Source organism: Megalopta genalis, chromosome 5, assembly GCF_051020955.1.
Source record: "Megalopta genalis isolate 19385.01 chromosome 5, iyMegGena1_principal, whole genome shotgun sequence".
In the NCBI taxonomy this organism is placed as follows: domain Eukaryota; kingdom Metazoa; phylum Arthropoda; class Insecta; order Hymenoptera; family Halictidae; genus Megalopta; species Megalopta genalis.
The window spans coordinates 3,337,722-3,353,915 of record NC_135017.1 but is presented as its reverse complement, the minus strand read 5'-3'; the positions used below and the strand labels follow the sequence as shown (position 1 = coordinate 3,353,915).

The 16,194-nt window shown below is 33.5% G+C and overlaps 3 protein-coding genes across 5 annotated transcripts in view; 2 read left to right on the top strand and 1 right to left on the bottom strand.

Moving 5' to 3' along the window:
* Positions 1-4,473, top strand: part of LOC117217493 (uncharacterized) — a 28,468-nt gene extending 23,995 nt beyond the window's left edge. Inside the window, exons 10-11 of the mRNA XM_076521657.1 lie at positions 616-898; positions 3,850-4,473. Coding sequence (XP_076377772.1) covers positions 616-898; positions 3,850-4,215 — 649 coding nt within the window. The 3' untranslated portion in view covers positions 4,216-4,473. The remainder of the gene's footprint in view (positions 1-615; positions 899-3,849) is intronic.
* Positions 1-16,194, bottom strand: part of Flo2 (flotillin-2) — a 483,891-nt gene that overhangs the window by 48,902 nt on the left and 418,795 nt on the right. The window lies entirely within an intron of this gene.
* LOC117217495 (glucose dehydrogenase [FAD, quinone]-like) lies at positions 8,591-12,295 on the top strand. The gene is made up of 4 exons (XM_076521656.1): positions 8,591-8,956; positions 10,335-10,404; positions 10,619-10,741; positions 11,895-12,295. The coding sequence occupies exons 1-4, from the start codon at positions 8,591-8,593 to the stop codon at positions 12,293-12,295; spliced, it is 960 nt and encodes a 319-aa protein (XP_076377771.1).

The window sequence follows — 16,194 nt, the reverse complement described above, 5'->3', positions numbered from 1 at the left end:
GTACTTTATGTTGCTATAATTTTTCACACTCGAATGCAATCGAGAATTGAAAATAACAATGTGAAAGCAAAAAAGAAAAATCGTTTTATTGATATTTATCATTTACATGGGATTGTAAGCTGTAACACTTACTTATTCAAGTATAAAATATATCCTTTTTCTACTTATCACTTTTACGACTTATCTCTTCCTTGCGAGCCGCTTTCCGACAGCGTATTCATATTCAGATTCGCTCATTTTCCAATATATATTTTACTAAAATATAATAATAATAATAATAATAATAATAATAATAACAACAATAACAACAATAATAATAATAGTAATATTCTGAAAATTAGAAATCATACCAATTGTATAAGTATTTAATATTTTTGTATTTTTGTATTTTTGTAATTTTCTTGCCAAGACAACGTTCTAAATTGTGCTTTTTTACATAAAAAAAAATTGATTTTTTTTGACCGGCCTTTTTCAAAAATACTGTGCATTAAGGGGTTAAATCCTCAAATCCTTATCAAGCATTCACATCCTATTCCTGCATATTATTGATAACAAATTCGTACCAGAACTTGTTACTACCACTGTATTCACAGATTTATTCAAATCCTGCTTCAGGTACGCGAACAAAACGGAGGATTATCCTGATATACAACTCTTCCTGTCAAGCATAACGGACGATTCCGATGGCGGTCTTTTCATAAAGCGGGACAGCAATGTAAAGGACGACTTCTACGAGCACATGTACGAGAATATCCTCTACAAAACTGCGTATTCTGGCATTCCGCTTTTGCTGAGACCACGTAGCAGAGGGTACGTGAAATTACGCTCGAGCAACGTGGACCATCATCCGATCATCGTTCCCAATTACTTCCAGGATCCACATGATCTTGACATTTTGGTAAGTAGACACTTTAATATTTTAACCCGAGAAAGATAACCTACGTCGCAGAGGCGCCTGCGAAATAAACAACTGACTGCACCGTGGATGACGCAAAGACTGGAAGCACCCACTTTGCCAAGGCATGTGCGAAGCAACATTGAAAATATTCTTCCAAAATCTGCTGTACAGGCTTCCACAGATGATGAAGAAGAACCCTCAGCCAAAAAAAGGCGTTATTGCAGTCTTTGCACGTCTAAAAAGAAAAGAATGTCAAAGATGACCTGTGCCAAATGCAAAAAGACAGTTTGTGGTGAACACAAGAAAGACGCTTGTCATGACTGTCTCTAAAGAAATTTTTTATAATATTATAGTTTTTTTTACACTGATTATATTATAGTCTACTAGTTTGTAAGGATAAAACACTATTTTTTGTGATATTTTACGGGATTTGTTCCCATAAACCGAAGACTGTTGATTTTTGTTAATTTTTCATAGAGGTCTAGTGATTTAAGTTTAAAATTACTTAAAATATAAAAAAATATAATATAAATGCATTTTATTTTTACAATAATGCCAAACCTTTAAAATGACTAGATTAACTTAAATAAATATCCATTGTTAGTATAAAATTGACGCCTTAGAAAAGCATGCGCCTCTGAAGCGTATGGTTATCTTTTACGTACGTTGTCATATGGTTATCTTTCTAGGGTTAAAGGAAGTATTCCGGTCTAGAAGTTTGGAAAAGTCGATTTTCTTGTTACTCTATCTTTTTGTAGCACAGTAATTTCTCCCAGAAATGTGCGGTGGTCGGAATTGAAACCGGCAGATCTGAGAATACTAAGTCGCGATTCTTCGAGCCTCGCGGCTCCTTTTTGTAGAAACTCGAGGCAACGGCCAGCGTATAGTAATGCTAGAATACAAAGGATGACTTAACTGTTTTATTTCTAATTTTTTGCCACGATTCGAAGCCGCATGACACGATTCGACGGCAATTCGGAGGTCATGTGACACGATTCGAAGGTAATTCGGAGATCACATCGCACAATTTGACGGTCACGCAACTAGTACCTAACACATAACTTGTACCTCCGGGACTTTTCTTACTTGATTCACACCTAAACAGACCATTTTGTATTGTCTTGCGGAAATCACGTGCCGCATCGTACGCTTGACCAACTCGGTCGACCTTTAGCACAGACGTAGCAATAAATTGCATAGGCGTAGGACTCGCACAGGAAAGTTCACAGCAACCCGAAATTTGGCATTTCCGGCAGAAATTACTGAATATTGTGGAAACGTATCTGTAAAAGAATCTCTTTCTATTTGTAAAAATAACGAGGTTACGTACGTTTGCAGATCATTTTAGTAAATATCAATCTTTTCCTAATTTTTTATATGCCGGAAGCAAGATGGAAGCTACAAGAAGATCATGATGTTCAAAACATCACCATACTGTTAAATAATGAGATATCTCATTTAGCTTGGCATGGCCACATTGTTTTTGTGATTCTGATTAGCAGAATAGCTGGAATCGTGTCAACTATGGGTAGACACTTATTTTTGAAACAGATCTTGTTAAAAGAAAAATCGCCCTGGGGATTTTTGATATGCTTGCTTAAAACAAATATATGTTCTAACTATTTATCTGAGTATTTGTATCTAAGTATTTCTCAAACCGTATGTGCGAGAAATGAATGCAAAATAATTATAATGAAATCGCACATTGAATTCTCTTACAGAACTGGCTATTATCATAATCTTAGAGAATTTACTGCTATACTGGGTAGTGAGAAAAATAACCTCATCACTAGAAATGATTTTAGATGTAAGTGTGATGAAGATGTTAAGTTGAAAATGTAAGTGTTACTACGAATACATAAATTTCTCTTAACATTTTCACGACCACGCAAAAAGCCTCAAAAATTTCATAAAATTAAAGTATTTCGTTCGATTAAATAAAAACTGCAAAGCGAACTTATATGGCAGCAAATTCCTGTTCAACATCCTTAATTATCTTGCAAATCTTAATCAAATCGAGAAATCAGTTTTAATTTTTAGATATTAGAAGTGAAAGATTTCCCCATTCGGTCGTCGATCGACTGAATCTAAAACGGGGAGATCTTCGCATTCGGTTGGCTAAGTGTTAAGTTCATATTTTTCGCGATTCCAATTTAATCAATGTTTATTTACATCAAGGACCTATCCGCAACCTCGAATACAAAAAATATACGCATCGATGGTATTAAAATCGCAAAGAATAAGTTCTTGTCCGTTGATCGTAACACTTGCCCCTTAATATTAAAACGCGTTTTACTTTAACAATTTTTCACATAATCCAAAACCAGTATAGAATATTCAATGTGGTCCGGTTATTTTGCTCAGCCTCTGTAGCTATTTCATATCAAAATAAAGTGAAAGTTTGTCAAATAATAACATTTAACACATTGCGGACGGGGCTCTGCGCGTTCAACACGCCCTCAAAGACCGCACATTTTCAAACGCTCCAAAAACATGCTTGGCAAGTAACAGGAAGCGGATACGCGCATTTCTAATTTGTGTGCATTTAGTATTCTTAAATAATACTATATATACATAGTTTATATATCTGTTTATTATATAAGATTTTTTACATTTTAACTATTATTTATTATACAAATTTGAATATTGATTTAGAGTATGATATTTGGAATGATTCATTTGTTTCGCTAAAATTACTTAGGAATGCGAGAGGCTTCGTTACCATGGTTACGTAACAGAAATATTTGCGGCTGGTTGCTTAAGTTGCCGATTAAATAAAAAAAACATGAAAACGAGATATCTCGTGACCCGTCCGCAACGTTCAATTTGCTAAAAACGAGATATCTCGTGAGCCGTCCGCAATGTGTTAATACCCTCATTTTTCAATTATTCTAATTCGACGAGTTAAATCTATTTCCATTGTAATCGAAATGATTTTCTGCTGTTAACAGGTAGAAGGTGCAAACTTCATATACAATCTCAGCCAGACACAAATTTTGAAAAGCCTGAATGCCACAGCAAACCCAAATCGAATTCCAGAATGCTCGTGCTTTGAGTTTCCATCCGATGACTACTGGAAATGCCACGCAAGATTCTACACAATGACGATCTATCATCCATGCGGGACTTGCAAGATGGGCCAAGCGACTGACAAGATGGCCGTCGTGGATCATAGACTCAGAGTACACGGAATTAAAGGACTGCGAGTCGTCGACGCGTCGATTATGCCGAACATCACCTCTGGAAACACGAATGCGCCGGTCATTATGATTGCTGAGAAGGCTGCAGACATGATCAAGGAGGACTGGATGATGTAGATTATCGTCTGAGCTTGACCTTGTAAAATTGTGGAAATGGAAAATCTTGATGCTATAGAGAAGTTTTGGATTCTCGAAGAAACTTTGTATACTCTGTTTCAGTCATGTTTTAATATTACGTTTATTACGTTATACGTTTATGTCATGTTTTAATATTTAAAGAAAATTGTTTATTTTCTTCATTTTAATAAATTTTCTGGTAATAAATATTTGTTAATATGGATGAAGGTAATAAATTATTTTAATATTTCAAGAAAATTATTTGTTCATAGCGACCTGTTAATTGCAAAGACCACTATTTTTTGAAAATAATGAATAAGTGGATATATCATTCTGTTATATCAAACAAATATCACAAGCTATCACACGTCTTGAAATTCCTTGAGATGTAATATTTTGTTTTAATTAATAAAATTTAATTTGTCTGTTCTTTATGACAAAAAACAGTAAAATAGCTTCGACAGTCCTTTAAACAGGTTAAAATGTTTAGAATGTCGCAAAAAAATATACCGCTATACGTGGGACAGTCAATATAATAATAATATGTATCTTATTAATTACTCACTATCTTTTTTAGCAAGACATTCTATTAAGTAACAAAATGCGTAGGACGTTGTGCGAAGTTCGAGTATATCTCATTATGAAAACATTACCATCAATTGCATTTTCCTTATAATAATAAATAATAGGAAAGCCTATAGAATTAAACTGTGAGAACTCGTGTGTATATCAGTCATTTTAGATTTGTAATATCTCTCATTGTTACTTTATTGTTGCGTTCCTTGTATAATAAGTAAACAAAAATGATCATAATTCGAGATTTCATTCATTTCAGTTTTAACTGATTGTGAGTACAGTATTGTCTGTAACTATTTCAACACGTTTTCAGTTACTTTAATTAAAAGTTTCTTATTAATATATTATACAAATTATATTATACTATATATTATAATATAGTTATATATACATATATATGTATATACATACATATGTATGTATGTATATATGTATACTATATTATAACTATATAATGACATATATATCTTGGGTACAAAAAATTAATAAACAGTAGGCAATCCACGATATTGAAAAAGTTACTATTTTAGAGTTAAAAAGTTACTCTTAGCTCCGTGGGTAATTTGTTTATATGTTGCTTAATTTAGGCACTGATTAGTCAGATTTTTAACTTTAATTTCGAATATTTAACTTTAATCTCCTAATTTCCATATTTACTAAAATTATGTTAATATTATTTCTTGGAGTATGACGTAAATGGCGAAATGAACGAAAAATTCATATGCGTCACTTATTCAATAATGGATAAGAATATCACTCTATACGTAAACTAGAAAATCAGCAGTGCATAGGAACCAATTATTGATTTTGACGTAAGCAAATTACGGTTGTTGTGTTTAAGATGTATTATTTAAGTGATACGACCACTGTATTGTAATGTTTTGTAACTTTCATTCGTTGCGCAACCTAAAAGCTTTCGTTCCGGGTACATAATTCTAAAGGAAATGTATGTTTTCCTCACTTGTAGGAACCTCCCTCTCTGTTGTAAGAGACGGATATAATTTCTTGAACCAAAACGGGAACATCGACGTACTTAAAATGAAATGTTTATCCTCAGCACAGAATTATATGTATTTACGGTGAGCAAAAAATTTCCATTTATCTCTTTATTTTTCTGGTTCTAAATACTTCATTTTAGATAAAGCATTTTCACGAACTGAATAGAAATTCGTATATACTATTCGAGTTTCATTTGAAGTTCTACGAGAAGGTCGATTTTGGGAACAAGGAGACAAATCTACATTTTTGAAGACGTATTGTAGGTCAACGGTAATAAATAAACAATTCTGATTTCCATAGTAGTATTCTAGAAACTGTACTATAAATAAATTGATGTAGTGTATTGTTATATCAATTGCATGGAAATATTTTTGAATAATTGTTAACGTGTATAGTCATTACAATGGCGTTATGTGCCCTATAAAGTTTAAAAATTATTTAGATGTCTTTTTGTAATCGCGTAATATAATATTAAACTTTATTATTTTATTAGGAGAGTATACAATATTACTGTGCACGTTAGAATCGCCTAACTTTTGCTGATAAAGCATAAAAATTATTCGAAATTAAATATTTGAATTTTTCTTTACTTTTTTGGATTTCAATATTGGATTTCAACATCCAATTACTTGGTGTTTTGATAATACATTTGTCGAAATGTATTGTTTTTAATAATTTGTTTCTTTTTTAATAATAGATTTAATAATCTGTGTTTTTCTTAATTCGTATAATGAGTATATATTTATCAGTTCGAATTTTAATAATACACTTAATATTTTCCATTATACTAATAATTAGATAATTTTCTATAGGCAAATATAAAAATATAAAATCGTCTACGTGACGATTGATGATGACGGCATGATGTATAGTAATTTCTCTCATAGATGTTTTTAGTCGGAATCGAAATATGCGATTGTGGGTATCGTAAGGCACGAATCAAAAAATAAAAAGTAAAAATAAAAAATAAACTACTATTTATTAGAAATTCGACACTAAGAGAGTTAAGCATCAAAGTAAAAGTTGGCAAACAATATATAAATATAACGTGGGTATTCATTACTGAGCAACAAGTGTTAATCGACGGATATTGTAGTACAACGCAACACACGTGTTCATCGATTCTGTCGGACCTTAGCACTGGCATAGCGTGAAAATCGATAAATTACAGGGCCACAGCAATATCATAGCGCGAACCTGAGTATACTGAAGTTCGGCGAATCCGGGAGAAATTACTGTATAAACATGCTAGTTCCAAACGTGACAAATCTTAATGATTGGAATTAATGAATATATACGAAAACGATTAACTTTTAGAAAACAAGCCCGTTTGATTAAATATAAAATATGCATAATTTCGCAGTATGTATTTCAAGTTTAATTGAGATGTTGATAATGTTCAATCTGCAATTATTTCCTTATAATTTATTCTAGTTTCCGTCACTCTACATTTTAATCCTATTATCATTTTTCTAGAAATGCACAGCTATTTTTACCTATGATAGTAATGATAGTAATGATAGTAATAGTACACCTAATGATAGTAATCAGGCGATTAAGCCAGATTTCAAACCGAAACAGTGGGTACAGGTCACATGACGCGTTACGACACACATACAGCGGAGTGGGGCGCATAGCGGCTGCACCTACAATTGTTTGATATTGTTGAATATGTGCATAACATAATGGCGTCACGATCCCCTAATATTACGAAACTTTCTTCCATCACGCAATCACCTCAGTGATCATCCACATACATATGTATATCTCAAATGTGAACAGCATACATGCTTAATTTCTCCAGTTAAACTAGTGCACATTGTTCATCGGATACCCAAGTGGTTGATGTTTTCCAGTGGAATCAGATTGCATTGTGATAACATAACAACGGTGGATCGTTGCATTGTCAGGTAATCGTTCGGTGATGGGACCATCATTTTTCTTTCTCGCAATCTAATAGGGCAATCGGCATACTTTTGTTCGACAACGGAGCACCTGCTAGAAATTAGGCCAGTTGAATTTGGTGGTCTTGAGGCGTATGCTCTAATATATCCTAGAGAAATTTTGAAGAGCTTTCGCAAGACTTCGAACGTACGAAAATTGTAACGATGCACCGTTGGAATTTCTTTACAGTTTCTTGCGAACAATATTTTATTTTATTATAACAATATTTTAATTTATTATTTTAGATTAGAACATTGCTTGTCCTGCAGCAATATTTCGTTTAATATTAATCAGATGTTAATAACTAGGCAATTTCACATGTACAATTTCAAAACGTATACTTGACAATACTTTTTAGGAATTTTCTATAAAGTTTCTGTCATCATATGAAATTGACAAGCTTCACGATCGTCAAGTCTTTCAGAAATAATTTCATTCACGATTTCCGACGAAAATATAAAAATTACAGATCATCAAATTCGGTCTATTTCAATGACAATAAGTTACGCTTAATAACTTCTATCTTGAAATCTATTCCTCGCATTAAGGTGATTATTTTTTTCTTCTAACACTATTATCTCTGTCTACATTGAACTTTTGCATATTCTCATAAACAAGTACTTACAAATTTTCATTTCAAAAACTATTTGACAGATTGATCTGATCCCTATTTTTATTTTAATTCGTAAGTACGTATCAGCACATCAATATTTCCCCACTTCAAAAGAGAATTCAATGATATCAAAAAATCAAATACAATTTCTAATTTTGTATCTTCAACATACAAAGACAAAATTTTTCACACGAACTATACAATTCAGACTGTTAATAGGGAGACTATAGTTCGTCGATCGAGATGCAAACGAATGCTTGGCACACAGCACTTAGGATAGGGGTTATTTACATCTATGAAACCCCTATCATCACTTTATTGCAACTATTGATCGTACTATATAGACCAGACGTTGCAGATCATCAATCCAGAGTGAAACCGGTGTCGTTAAATTTGAGAGACGAATACGATTTCGTGGTGATCGGAGCTGGATCAGCCGGATCAGTGATAGCCAATCGGCTGTCAGAGAATGAAAACTGGTCGGTGCTCCTGGTGGAAGCTGGACCGAATGAACCGGAAATCTCTGATATGCCTCTCGCAACTTCGATTTTAGAATTGTCTCCCCTGGACTGGCAATTCAAAATTGAACCATCGGTGAACTATTGCCAGGCAATGAATGGGCAACAGTGCAACTGAGCACGTGGCAAGGTGAAACTGTGATATAGAAATACCCAAGTTCGAAAGCTCATCAAATCCGTATTGTACTTTGTTAAAATATAAAGTTGTGAGTGTAACGCAATGTTACTAAATCACACTTTTCATTAGATTTAAAATTATACCTGATTACATTGTTATTTTTCGTAGTGACGTTACTGGAGGCAAATCGCTAAATTTTGCCGCCGATATCAAGTATTTTGACGAAAATTAAAAATTCTACACTTGAAATCTATAAGAAATTAGTCAGGGTTCAAGACAACAATTTCAAAAGAGTTTTTCGGTCGCTTCAAAAATACAGCTACTTAATTTATCCGATGGCAAATGAATCTTGTGGAAACAAATGTCTCTTGAAAAATTGTATCTCAGATAATATCTGCTAGATTTAGTTTGTTCTTTCATATTTTAATCGCGGAGGTTTGGCTCATTACAGAGTTTTTAAGTCCAATTGGAAAATATATTTTATATTACTAATAACTATAATCAAATACATATAGTCTTTTGATCTTAATGTTCTTCAGGTAAGTCATTAAAAATATGCATTTTACGACCGATATCTGCAACTTTATTCAATGTAACATCTTACATGATACGGTAGATGCAAAATGAGGCAGCGAGGGGGGGGGGGGTCAGGTTTAAATCATCGCTTTAATAAATTTTCGTGCGATTCGCAAACATAGATCTTTAAAGTTATTTTAAAAATACCTAAGCACATATTTTCCCTAATTGATCACTTTAAATAAATAGCATTTTCCGGACAAATTTGGATGTTCTGATCAAAATGAATTATCATGTAGCGTTTTGCACGTAATATTAGAGGAGATTTAAGTAATCGCATTGTTGATTTCTCATTCGTATAGAAAATATCAAGTATCGTATCTTTTTTGAAAACTGTGCAGTCGATATGCACAAAATATTTCAAACCGAAACTAGAGACTGTATAAAGTATTGTAGCCTAAATTAGAAATGGTTTATATCATCACATTACAAATTTCCAAATAGTTTATAAAATACCGATCTTCGAACCTGAATAACTTCCAATAGAGAAATATATACATGTTTTCCGGATTACATTAAATTCTAATATTGTATAATCATTCAACAAATGTTTCCATTTAATATGAACCATTGTGTGACATAGTTTACCTTAAATTAGAATTGTTTAAGCCATGACCTTAGCTATTTCAGATTGTTAAATAAGTTCAACAAACATCTAGGTATCTGATGTGTCAAATTAAATTCCTATTAATACCGACAATTCGAGATAAATTTTCGAAACTTATATAAGTCTCCAAAAATTATACTAACATTTATCAAACCTCTGAAAATCAAGGTTCTTGGAGGCAGCAGTGTGCTGAACGCAATGTACTATATTCGTGGCAACAAGAGAGACTACGAGAACTAGGAAAAGCTGGGAAACCAAGGCTTGGACTACGATAGTGTGCTGCCTTACTTCAAGAAGTCCGAAGACATCAGGATCGAAGAATACGAATATTCACCTTATCACCATACTGGAGCTTAATTGACCGTCGAGTACTTCAAGTCTGTTAAAGGCTGGCACAGAAGTGGGATACGACATCGTGGATGTCAATGGAGCTACTTAAACCGGGTCAACCTATACTCAAGCTACTGTGAGAGACGGGTTAAGATGCAGCACTGCGAAAGCTTTTCTTCGGTCTGCTTCCAAAAAGAGGAATCTGGATCTGAGCGTACACTCGACTGTGGAGAAGATTCTGATAAGCGAAGGCATATTATTTGGAATATTCTAGTTATGTTTTTAAGAGATCATATTGCGATTTTGGCTTATTGAGAATTGTTCATATTTTGTTGAGCAAGAGTCTAGATTTACGACTTCTGGATGCTTTCGTTTACAGTTTTTTTCGATTACTCAGTACATTCATTTTACTTGTTTTTTTACCTTCAGCCTTCTTATATACACATATATATTTATAAGTATCCTACCCAAAATATATTCTTATATATATATAATAAATAAAGAGGTATTCCACACGCACAACGAGTACACGTTATTTAGAAGTATCCTGTTATATATATAATATATAATATATGTATACAAATATATTCTTATATTTATATATATATATATATATATAGTAGTATATCAGTAAGGCTATCCTAGCGGGCCCTTGCCTTAGACGTTGGGATATCAGTAGGATATATATATATATATATATATATATATATATATATATATACTGATGAGTCCTCCAGCGGGTCCTGGACGAAACGTCTCCCCCTCTCCTTTTCTTCCAAACATAGTCACATTCACCTACCGCCAAAATATACTTATGTATACAATTTTTATATTATTTTTATTATTTTTACGTATTATTATGTATACAAATATATATAGAATATACAAGTTCGAGTATAACTCGAACTCGATCTAGTTAGAGAGAAAATACGAATGCTCGAGTAGTGCGATAATTTGTGGTTTTGAATACTTAACTTTAATGTCTTACGAATTTTCCGCATTACTTGTACTTGCTAATACTTAGTTACATATCGTTCCAAGGTCTAGAAAGTTTATCTCACAGTTTTAACAAGAGAAAACACTAAACATATGGAACAGGCATATTGTATTATACACATACGTTCTATACATAAGATACAAGTCCGACCTTCTGTTCATAAATTTGCTATTGAATATTGAAATTTGTCTACAAATAGGCATGACCTAAAATATAGTTGAGATTTTTAGAGATCTGAAAGCAACATTGAAAACCTTCAAACACTGTCAAATGGTGATTTCGAGATCGTGGGTAAATGATAATAAAAAATATGACATTAATTTCAATTTAAGATCTAGAGTCAGTATGTCACTTGTCTGTAAGCAAATATATTGTATGATGAATTTTTTTCATTGTTACAGACGACGATTCCAAGAGTGCATACGGCATCCAATTTCGAGTAGACGGGATCAGCTATAAGGTCGCAGCAAAACGCGAGGTCATTTTATCTGCTGGCGCTAAACAATCGCCACAATTGCTCATGCTGTCCGGTATCGGCCCAGAAGATCATCTGAGGGCTGTAGGGATGAAAACTGTGCACGATGCACCGGGCGCGGGTAAAAATATGCAAAAATATGCATTCAATTTGTTCGAGTCCTTCACCGAGAAAGACGTCGAGGAATTCGCCCTAGAGCGCACGGGACAATTGTATGGGTTGCCAACCGCTGAGGCTGTGGTATTTATCAATAGTAATTATTATAGTGGTAAACAAGTATGTTGGAGAATTTTTATGTTCAGTGATGGAGATTGGGACATATCATGAGTTGGATTAATTAACAGCTCGTGGTCAACTAATGCCATTAACAATGCTAACAGTTAACATATTTTTCAAAGCTGCAGATGTGATCAAGGAGAACTGGAAACCGTAGATATAGATTATCGATTGAGTGTAGCCTTGTAGAACTGTCGAAATGGAAATTCTTGGCGTTGTAGATAACAATTTATTTTAACAAATATTTTCATAATATAGGTGAAGGTAATAAATTATTTTAATCTCAAGAAAATAATTTGTTCATAGTGGCTTGTTAATTGCAAACCGAATTGGATCCGAATATTCCTTTCAATTAAAAAGTTTCTTGTGCAAATCGAGATCCATTTAAATATCTTGAGTGCTCGGTAAACTGTATTAAGTGTTTTTGTTTCTGGATTAAATTTTGGAAACATTGAAATTTCATAATATAATTATATATAATTTCATGATATGACAACTTCTGAAATTGTTATTTAAAAGGAAATTATCTAACTTCTTTTACATACAGCACAATCATATCAAAAATCCAGTTAATAGGTTTCCTGTAAGAAAAGTGTTAGTCATTCGAATTAATTTCAATAAATTTCAAGCTAATCTGCAAGAAGAAATTTTTAAGATGTTAATTGGATTGTTTTATATAGTTGTTAAATATTTCTTAATTTTTTAAAAAGTATCGACACTTCATCTCAATGATCTTGACATGTAGCAACGCGATTGCATTATCTCTGTCAGAATTTCCACAGGATAACGTGTTGCGCAAAGTTGCAAATGTATCATCGATTTTATTGTTCCAATTTTGTACTTGTGCGTCTACTCGCAGCATGAAAATCCTGTTGTGTAGGAAATAACCTGGGTTAACACAATAATAATGCAGGCATGCAGCGAATACTATGTTAACATGTATTTCCTACTACGTAGGGATGATAATACATCGTGGAGCTCGAACTAGATAGCGTTTTGCCTAAGCTACAATTCGGACAAGGATGACGAGTCGATCCCTGTTTTCGCAGGATCACACCTCTACCTCGATCACTACCACTGCAAGCCATTCGTTGCGTTATCGCCGCAGAGTTTCAAGGAGTACTCGTATCTAGAGTATGTCGTTCTTCCTCGACGATCGACTGTCTTCGGTCCACCAGGGTCACTTAAAATTCCAGGATTGACGGAGAAACTACAGTAATTTTTCCCGGCAATAGCAAATTTCGGATTGTTGTGAATTTTCGTGTGCTAGTCCTACGAATATTTAATTTGTTACTATGTCGATACTAAGGATCGACGGAATCGGTCAAGCGTGTGATACAAAAATGGTCTGCAAAATGATTTGTTGGATCTAAGTCAGGTAAGAAAAATCGTGGAGTTACAAGGCATGTGACCGTCGAATCGTGGCATGTGGCCTCCGAATTGCCATCGAATCGTGGCAAAAAATTAGAAATAAAAAAGTTAAATCATCGTTTTCATTCTAGAATTGTTATGTATTTATATTAATGTACACCGGCATGCTGGCCGCTGCCTTTTCTTGTCGACAGCCCCGAGATTCTATAAAAACGAGCTGCGAGGCCTGAAGAATCGCGCCTTAGTATTCTCGAATCTGCCGGTTTCAATTCCGGCCTCCGAACATTTCTGAGAAAAACTAATGTATCTCCCTTCGTATTCATTATCTGTCGTTTCTTATACGAATATTTTTTCAACTCATAATCGAACGTTGAACATTTTTTATATAGAATTTTGTTTAGAAAACGTGGTAGATTTCATGGTACGAAGATAGACAATGCTGCAGCTCCCTTTTTGAATTTTGGACTTCTTTCAGCGGAAGAGTATATATTCATGTACCTTTAATTATAATAATTATATTTTTATGTAAAGGCGCTATAGTTCATTATTCCTTCCCGTCAATATTTTAAACGAATGAAGTTTTTATATATGTTAAGCAAAAATCATACTATCCAGTGCTGTAAAACTACAATGTCGGACAAAGGTTTTCGCAGTTTTTTTATCGTGTTAGAACGAAACAGTGTTATATTCTATATTGCAGTGCAATACGAGGGTTACCATAATTTATCCTATCGTGTAAGAGTGAAACCATGTCACTGTTCAAAAGTGTATAGTCGTTTGTAGTCGTGCTATCTGTTGTAGCAGGAAACTGGCGTGGTAATAACGACATCAATAAAAATTTCAGCACGCATCGAAATTACCGGGATGTACGGAAAGCATTTCTTAAATTTTCGTTGTAGGTTCAGATAAATTTGGTGGCCTTGAGATGTATGTTCGAGAAATGTAACAATGCGCCATTGCAATTCCTCCACAGTTTTTTCCCGAGTTTTACACAAAGTTTTTTTTTTATCTTATCTTAAACTATAGGTAACCTTTCCTATGATAGAATATATATGTTCCTAGAAAATACAGTGTTGAGAGTGAAACTTTGTTATATGTGTAACGAAACTTTGTTGTTTCTTACATCTTCCTAAAAGCGTACTGCGGGGTATGAAGACGAACCTTCTCAAACCGGGGCACATATGGGCACCCCCCATGTTATTGGCGAGATAATTTATTTTATAATGTATATTTTAATTTACATTATATTAAATTGTAACAATAACGTTAAAATATAACGTTAAATCGTAAGAATAACATTGAAACGTATATTTGTAATTGTAACAAATGTATTATGTTCACAATGCTATTTTAAGATATAACTATAATATTACATTATAATAAAAATGTTGAATTGTATATTTGAACATGAATTTTACATACAGGGTGTGTTCCGTCCTTTAACGGAATTTTCGTGCTGCGTTCGCCTAACTTTCTCCGGGATGAATTACATTTTCTTTTATCCCTAAAAAACATTTTATTTACGGGGAATCTTCGGCTCAGCGAGACAAATTACAGTTCTTCAACGAACAACGTGCAATCGACAAAAGTCACGTTCGTTAGACTACCAATTTCTTAGAGACAATAAGTCATTTCTGTACTTTCGAATAATGCACGCCTTATCGGCAGCATTTTTTATAACAGAGCGCTTCGGGCGCCCGTCCGGGGTTTCTTGCTATCTGCGGCACTGCGTGCTACGTCACTTTTACATCCCCTTCCATCGCCTTGCTGGCCAATCAGTTTCTAGTCTTCTGTCCACAAAACTGTATAAAAGTTTATTAAATATTCAACGGAAACGAGTTACACTTCATGATTTTAATTTTGAAATCTATTCCTCGGCTTATGGTGATTATTTTCTACTTTTAAGTAGAAAGCTTTGCTGTAATGCATAAATATTTTTATACTGAGAGAAATTATGCCAAGAAACCATTCACAATCACTATTAAGTCCGTGTTCATATAACTATTGCATATTTTCATAAACATGTACATACAAATTTTCATTTTTCATTCTTTTTCCTTATTTGAATTAGCAAGGTATGGACTATCGCATCAATATTTTTTCACTTCAAAACATGATTCAATAATACGAAAGAATCAAGTACAAATTCTAATTTTATAAACTCAACATAGAAAATCAAATTTTTTCACATCAACTATACAATTTAGACTGTTAACACCATGCCCTCCGCAGATCTTAGATATGATTCTTAAGTTTGACGCCGGCATAATAGCTTGGAAATTTTATATTTAACAAAAAATTTCGAAGATAGCGGTAATATAAATTCCTAAAATTAAGACATTCCATCCAAGAATTTTCGTATTTAATTCTTAATTAAATAAGCACAATGCAATAGTTAGTTTGCTGCCTTTTAACACCCAAGAAATGTAGTTCAAATGTTATTTCAGTTTTTTAAAATGACATCAAAGTGGCACCACCGGCATACAACAGATAGTTTTTACACGGCACCAGCATGGTGCCACCGGACGGCATAGTGTTAATAGGGACAATATAATGTGTCGATCGAGATGTCAACAGCT

Coding starts and splice junctions, on each gene's coding strand:
- LOC117217495 (XM_076521656.1), top strand. CDS start 8,591: ATGCAAACGAATGCTTGGCACACAGCACTTAGGATAGGGGTTATTTAC. Junction 8,957..10,334: donor CATCGGTGAACTATTGCCAG/GCAATGAATGGG, acceptor CTGAAAATCAAG/GTTCTTGGAGGCAGCAGTGT. Junction 10,405..10,618: donor CAAGAGAGACTACGAGAACT/AGGAAAAGCTGG, acceptor CCGGGTCAACCT/ATACTCAAGCTACTGTGAGA.